The sequence below is a fragment of the Erpetoichthys calabaricus genome, chromosome 4 (assembly GCF_900747795.2).
Source record: "Erpetoichthys calabaricus chromosome 4, fErpCal1.3, whole genome shotgun sequence".
Taxonomy (NCBI): domain Eukaryota; kingdom Metazoa; phylum Chordata; class Cladistia; order Polypteriformes; family Polypteridae; genus Erpetoichthys; species Erpetoichthys calabaricus.
In genome coordinates this window covers 37219642-37227588 of record NC_041397.2, presented here as the reverse complement: position 1 = coordinate 37227588, position 7947 = coordinate 37219642, and the positions used below count along the sequence as shown (strand labels likewise).

Below are 7947 nucleotides of genomic sequence, written 5' to 3'. Positions count from 1 at the left end.
CCGGAAGTGACGTCAAGAGGGCCAGGTGGAATCTCCCGTGACTGGTCTGCAGGCAAGGGAGAAAAAGAGTCAGTGCACTCTGCCACATCCCGGTATGATTCGGAAGTGCCCTTACTCAAGCCCTTTAGCTACCTCCCATGCACATGTGTGTGACACAGTCCATAATAGCCAGTTCCACTCTGCAGTCTTCTAGGGAAATAACCTGAGCTCAAAAGAAGCAAAATGCTTGAGCAAACTTATCAGGAAAGCTTGATGCATTATAGGGTGAATCCTGGACACACTGAAAGCTCTTGTAGAAAAGAGGAGGGTGGCAAAATGGAATGCCATCATGAAAAATCTTCTTCATCTCCTCAAGGAGGTGATCTCTTTGATCACTTTTAGATACCGGCTCATTCCACCATGATGTACTAAGAGGAATCTATTGTGCCCACTGCTATCAAGCAATTTAATGCTTCCTTCCGATGTACTTGTTATGTTCATTTTGTAATATCTGTGCAATATCAATACATTAAATACATGTATAGCTGTATTATTCGTGCTGCTATTCGTGTATTCTTGTTTTTTATGTTTCTGCAGCTGTATGCATTCATTATAATAACTATTCATTCAAAATCTGTACTAACCCCTACTCTCTCTTCTGTTTCCTTTTTCCAGTGTCCTTTTGGTGGTGGCGCAACCCAAAGCACCATGATGTTCCAACAATGATGGATGGATTAAAAGCCAGAACTCTGTATGACCATCAGCATCAAGTTACTCCGTGAGAACCCTAACTACAAAGAGGACTATTTCTTTTATGTTAGGTAGAATGCCCAGAGGGGACTGGGCGGTCTCGTGGCCTGGAACCCCTACAGATTTTATTTTTTTCTCCAGCTTTCTGGAGTTTTTTTTTTGTTTTTTCTGTCCACCCTGGCCATCGGACCTTACTCCTTTTCTATGTTAACTAATGTCTTATTTTAATTTCTTATTTTGTCTTTTGTAAAGCACTTTGAGCTACTTTTTGTATGAAAATGTGCTATATAAATACAATGTTGTTGTTGTTGTTATTGAATTTATCTGAACTATTATAAATTTGGTATTTGTTTCCGGTAAGTTTCCTGAAAACAGTGTAATGCTAAGACCATCATAAATTCCATCTTAAGATAGATTTTTAATTTACAAGTGTATATGAAAATCTATCATAAATAATGTAGCACATTAAATCCTCTTTTAATGTAAGTGCTTCCTGACAACACACTAGTTAATTGCTAAGTACTTCTTAACTTTGGCACCTCTTGCACCAACTGCAGTTGTAGACAGTGGCCTCCAGACACAGTACATGAAATTCATGTCTTGGCAATATATAAACATTCAGAAAACTAAGATTTATCTCTGCTTGATAAATTATATCTTGTTCAAGATGATATGCAACCATACATTTGTAGGATTGTATTTTATAGATATTTTGAAAAAAATCATTTAAATAACTTCTGTTTTAAATGCAAGGGACGTTGAAAAGGTTTCCACACTTTTTTTTAACTCAATTTATTAAGAGTTTCAAAAACAAATTACATCACATTTTGTACATAGTCACCATCCTTTGCAACACAATTTCCCCAGCGTCATACCAACTTTTTAATGCCCAATTCCTACTCCTCCCGTTTTCACTGTTTCCAAGAAAAATATATAAGTGCAGAAACGTTTTGAACGTCCCTCATAATTATTTATTGCATAGATAGTGTTTTTATATTCTTCAAGTGGAAAGAAAGAATAAAATGGAGTGGGGTCTAGGTACATGTGAGGAGTGATAGTAGAACTGTGATAAATAACACCAAATAATATCTGCTGAATTCTGTGTTTGTGCCTTTAACCACTACCTCACATACCCAACACTTACACATTATTTAAGTTAAATCATTTGGGTTGTAGCTGATACTAATTCATACCCTTGCCATGCTTCTTGGAGCCTGGTACAACTGTCATAAAGGCTCTCTGCATTGAGTCTATACAGGTGATTTGCAGTCACCCCAGACTATTTACGGATATTGTTTCAAAATGGCCTGGGAGTAGCTTAGCCAATTCAGCAGTGTGCCAGAATGTAAGAATCAATGCATTTGATGGGGATGGCTTATTGGCTGATGGGGGAATATCCCTTCATGCATACCTGTTAATACCTACAACTAGTCCCTAGATGGCAGAAAGAAAACTGCAACTGATGTTGTGGAAAAAACTTTCCTCTATTTTCAAAGAAGTCATTCACAGAGATCAGATGAAAATGCAGAACAATTCTTTATTTGCTCATACATATGCATAAATGTCCATGGAGTGAGCAATCAAATATACAATTCATTCCCTTTTATCCTTTTCAATTACCATTTCCTTATCTAACACATCATGTCATCTGACTCTTAATATGCAGAATTCTATCATCTTAGCCAATCAACCAAAGCCACCAGTAACTTCTCGTACATGTCGATTCTTTCTCTGAGGCTAAGGATCTGCGCTGGTATCCAGAAGGTTGCCGGTTCGAATCCCCATCACTGCCAAAAGAGATCCTACTCTGCTGGGCCCTTGAGCAAGACCCTTAACCTGTAATTGCTCCAGGGGCGCTGTACAATGGCTGACCCTGCGCTCTGACCCCAAGGGGTATGCGAAAACTAACAAATTCCTAATACAAGAAATTGTATAAGGCGAAATAAAGAACAAAAAAAACAAAACAAAAAAAAAAAAAAAAGTTAATAGTGGTGCCCTACAGGTTTTTCCATTGATCTTATCACTGCTACACAATAGGAGTGTTTGGGCTTCATTCACTAGTTTGACCTTGCTTTTTGAGGGGGTGTTTATTAGTCATTTACTTCATTTTAACTTTAGTGTTTATGCTAGTGGCTCTTGTAAGATGAGGCAACTCTCACATTGTCAAGCTTTAAGCCACGTTTAGTTAACCCTTTAGTTCAATCCTTTTCCTTATGTTTTTAATAATCCATTATTACAACTTCATTTAAGTATATACTTGCATTAAATTGTAAAAATTATCCAGCATTGATTAAAAATATTTGATAAAATTCTATACTCAGCACATCAGCAAGCCCACAGTGTGGTAAAGCACAACATATGCAAGTAGAAAATGTGTATCCACTGTCTCCTAAATCTTAAGGCGTAATTGTGATATGAATGTCAGGGATGCTACGTTGTGACAGTTGTGTGTGAAATGCTATGACATTGAAGGGGTGGAGGTTAGAAATGTCCAAATTCATTAGTGCTCTTATAGTAGAGGGTGTGCATACCAAGATGGTGTGGAGAATAGACAGGCCGCTGTCTCTACTGCATTTATGTAGTTATTCCTATAAATAAACACATCATGCACAAACTGAAAGAGTGCTTTTTAAATGCACAATGGAATGTATTGACATCTTCTTTTAAGAAATGGGAAAAATAACAAGTTATATCAGTTAAATACAGTAACAATTTACAAATTGTCTTGACACTATTCAGGTGACCTCTGTGAGTGCAAACTTAGGTTGTTATGTTGTTCAAGGGAATTTGTTAAAATTCTGAACCAGTCTCATTATTCAAAGTTTTAGTGAAAACAAAAATGCGTATTTATACATCTATGTTTTTGCATGTTTCTATGTACATGATGAATTCATTTTTCTACATTTTATTTTATTGTGTGTATTTCAGTTAGTATAGTTTGTAATTTTGTGCTTTGCTTACAGCTTACAGATTAAATTACACATCAAATAAAAGTACATTTAATTTCACCTTCATCAAAAATGTGTTGAATATATGTCAATAAAGATAATACACTGTACTACAGAAAAAAAAATCATTTTGATTAAAAAAGCAAAATTCATATTTGCATTGTTCAAACAATTAGTGTGCTTTTATACACATTTATTTGATGCCACAGATTTGCAAAAGTGTTCACAATCAATGAACAATTCTTAAATTAAATTTAATTAAATACAAATAGTAAATAAGTATAAATATACTGAAATTTACCTGCTTAGGTATTAGCTGCAGTTGTTTTACTATTTAATGCAAAGAGAAAAAAAAAACACAGTTACTGCACTGGAAACTTGATATTGATTACTTTACCTTCCCTTCCCCTACTTATTCTTTTGTAAAGTTTCTTTATAGCTGCCTTCATCTCTTCAGTTTTTAGTGTGTAAATAATGGGGTTCAGCATTGATGGAATTGTAGCAGATAGAGAGTTATTAAGAATCCTTACATTGGAATCAACAAATTGTGCTGTAATGTATGTAATAGCCAGGGGAACATAAAATATTATAACCAAGATGATGTGTGAAATGCAGGTTTTTAATGCTTTCTGCCTTCCATCAGTTGATGCAATTTTTAACAGTGCAACCCCAATAAGTATATAAGAACAGAGAATGAGGCCTAGTGGTATAAAAAGAAACAATGCTGTATCGAGCCATCCAGCTATTAGGTTTGGGTAGGAATCATTGCAGGCTAATCTGTACACAGGTCCATGATCACAAAAATAACTGTTTATCACAGTCGACTTGCAGAAGCTGAGTCTTGTGATTAGAAGTACAGTTATGGAAACAGTGACTGCAACAAACATCCAGAGTGACACTATGATTCTTACCATCCTGCTGTTAGTATTAATGCTGTGATATTGAAGAGGGAAGCATATTGCAAGAAAGCGGTCATAAGCTAATATTACCAGTGAAACTGACTGCATTGAGTTAAAGAAATGAACAAAAAACATATCAGCTAAACACGCTTCATATGAAATAAAACTGAAGTTGAAAAGAAACATTTCTATTACTTTAGGGATGACAGCTGTAGTTGTGCCTAAATCAACTAAGGCCAAGTGACTAACAGCAAGATATTTTGGATTGTGAAGACTTTGATCTAAATTTATTAATATAATGACAAATACATTTGAAAACACTGCAAAAATATACACAATAAATAAAAAAATATACAAACAACTAGCAAAGGAAATGTCACGTAAACCTCTTATATAAAACATTTCTGGACGAACAAATGTATTATTTGCAGAATAATTTAAACTCTGAGCACTCATCACAAGCAGATTCTTGGCTTTTTTCTTCAGTGTAATACACTTTTGTCTAGGGAAGAAAGCATTAGATATTTGCTGTTAATTAGATAGATAGATAGATAGATAGATAGATAGATAGATAGATAGATAGATAGATAGATAGATAGATAGATAGATAGATAGATAGATAGATAGATAGATAGATAGATTTATTTGTTTATTTGTTGCCTGGGGTAATTTGGCTTTTTACAGAAGCTCTTTTAATAAATAAATATATCAATAGATAGATAAATAAATTAGATTAAAATTTGAAAAATGCACCATAATTATGTGTCTTAGAAATAATATAATATTCCTGATAATGAGGTTAATGTGTGTTCTCAGCCTGCTCATAAGTTACAAAATAACATGTAAGGTGAGAAATCCTAAACAATGCAAACATATCAATATGCTTTACCAGTATTTTGTCCTTCCCAGTTTGTAAAATAGAGTAATTTCACACAATAATATTTTTGTATTTTGAAATTGTTTTTCTGCTGAGCAGAATGATTTGAACAGAATGCAATACAGTATAAAGTGTTGTAAAGTAGAGTCATACAGATATGCTTTTACAATTTCTTAAAGAAAAAGGTCACTGAAAATTGAATTAAAGTGCCTACTAAAGGCTATCTTTAAGGAACTGATGAGTATAAATATTATTAGTTATATTGAAGTTCCACAAGTTCATATAATTCTAAAATGTCAGAAAAAAAGTTTCACAATGCAATCTTAAAGAAATAAAAAAGTACTCATTTTTTCTGGAATTCATCAATACAGCTCCTACTTCTGATTTAAAAAAATAAAGGTTTCTTTAATGTAAAAAAAAAAGATTTAAATAAGTCATGCTGAAAGAGTTATCAAATACTTACTGTTATATTTTTTAAAATTCGGTTCTACCTTCTTCACTGTTTCAATTTTAAGGAGCAGTCTTATATGGGGATGGTAATGTTTTTAATGAGATGCTAATTATAGTCATAAAATTGACTAATGTTAACCCTTCCTAATTCACTGGAGATGTTTTGTCACATTTACAAACCTCAACAGAAAAATGATGTGGTTTTAAATGAGCACAATATACACAATTAATACATAAAGCCATTTGTAGGAAAAATAAATTTGATGCATTCATTTGTGTAATATCTTTATTTTCATTATAAATGTTTCATAAGAAATCCATCCATCCATCCATCCATCCATCCATCCATCCTCTTCCGCTTATCCGAGATCGGGTCACGGGGCAGCAGCTTGAGCAGAGTGACCCAGACTTCCCTCTCCCCGGCCACTTCTTCTAGCTCTTCTGGGGGAATCCCAAGGCTTTCCATTTCATAAGAAATGTTTTACATAAAATTATATTAATATTTTTGGTTAAAATATTTTTTCACAAAGCAAGATACAGTATCTTTCTTTTAACAATATGTTATAGATATATTAAGTGATAATCAGTGCACTATGATTTAAAATTCTTCCACATTCTGTATTGGAGGAACTACATTAATTTCTCAGCTATTTTTGATCATAACATAACAAGGTTACAAAAAACGAACTTGCGTGCATATACTTTGGATATGTTTAAAGCATCACAGAAAGAAAGTATGACATGAAAAGATGCATTCAAAGGAAAGATCCTTATTTTATCCGAACAGTTAAAGAAACTTGGAGTGTAACAGGATTCTATGATATTTTACACATGTCCATTACCAAATGTGTTCTGTCCTTGTCCATCACAGTTTAGTATGGTAATTTCTCAGCTATGCATGTGAAGCAGCCAGAGAGACAGTAGCATGCAGATCCTCTAAAACTGTGAAAGGCAACCTTTTTCGAGTTGCGGCGCACTAAGTCCAAAAATTTTCTTTCGCGCCGCACCTGAGGGACTGCCCATAAATAAAGTCGTGACGACACAATCTATGGACAATCGCCAATAAAGATTGCCTGTTCTCGTTCGGTTTATCTTTCTTATCACTTGCATCTTTTCTAATTAGAAATCTCTCCATCTAAGTTTTTTGGAGTTTTTAGAATAAACTATGAATGAATTTTTCTAAATAAAGTTTAATTAAAATTGCCGTAAATAAAAGCGAGTGATAATCGTTGAGAATTAAATTACAAGGAAGTATCGAATGCTTGTGTCACAACAAAATGTTTTTCACCACAAAGAAATGGAAAAGGTCACTGAGTTTACAAAGTTTACTGTGTTGATCAGCGGTGTCAGAGCGAAAATAAGGTTAATTTTTCCATAGTAATACTCAGATGAATAAGTGGTGAGAGCTGTAGCTACAGTGATACTCTCTCGTCGGCAAGAGCCGAAATGTAGCGTTCGTATTTTCTCATTCTATATTTGCTCTGCCTTCTCAAAAAATTTTAACTTGCATTCAAAATAAATACATTTGTTTATTCAACAATCTGATTAACCGTTATTCTGTTTTTCCAACATAAAATATATATTTTTAAACATTATCTTTTTAATCAACCAAAAGTTCAAAAACACTAGCAATTTTAAATATTTTTCAAAAGTTTTCGCGGCGCCCCTAGAAAATTCCATGCTGCGTGCACAGGTTGCCGACAGTGCTCTAAAGTCACCACCTCCTCATTATGTATTTACTCTACATTCACAGACTGAACCTTAAAACCATTAATGAGTTTTCCTACTCCCTAATACTCATCTTCCCCACAATTTCCTATTCCTGGTTCCCTCTTCTTCTTTCCTTAGGTCAGTCAACACCAAGACAATCAAATTTCTACAGGTACATGAAGTTTATGACCATCATGACCTTATATAGGTATAGGTTTAATTAATTCTGCTTTTAATTATGGTTCCATGCTTTATGGGTCAGCTTCACATTCTATTTTAAGAAAAGCTGGGTGTTGGTCAAGAGCAGGCTATAAGAATGTAGGGGTTTCCTCAG

At 34.1% G+C, this 7947-nt stretch overlaps 1 protein-coding gene across 1 annotated transcript; it reads right to left on the bottom strand.

Annotated features, from left to right (window-relative positions):
- Positions 1 to 3843: 3843 nt before the first annotated feature.
- LOC114650976 (olfactory receptor 1-like) lies at positions 3844 to 5086 on the bottom strand. Its single transcript, XM_028800931.2, has one exon. It carries the CDS (start codon positions 5030 to 5032, stop codon positions 4040 to 4042), a length of 993 nt encoding a protein of 330 aa, XP_028656764.1. The 5' UTR covers positions 5033 to 5086; the 3' UTR covers positions 3844 to 4039.
- Between the last annotated feature and the right edge of the window lie 2861 nt (positions 5087 to 7947).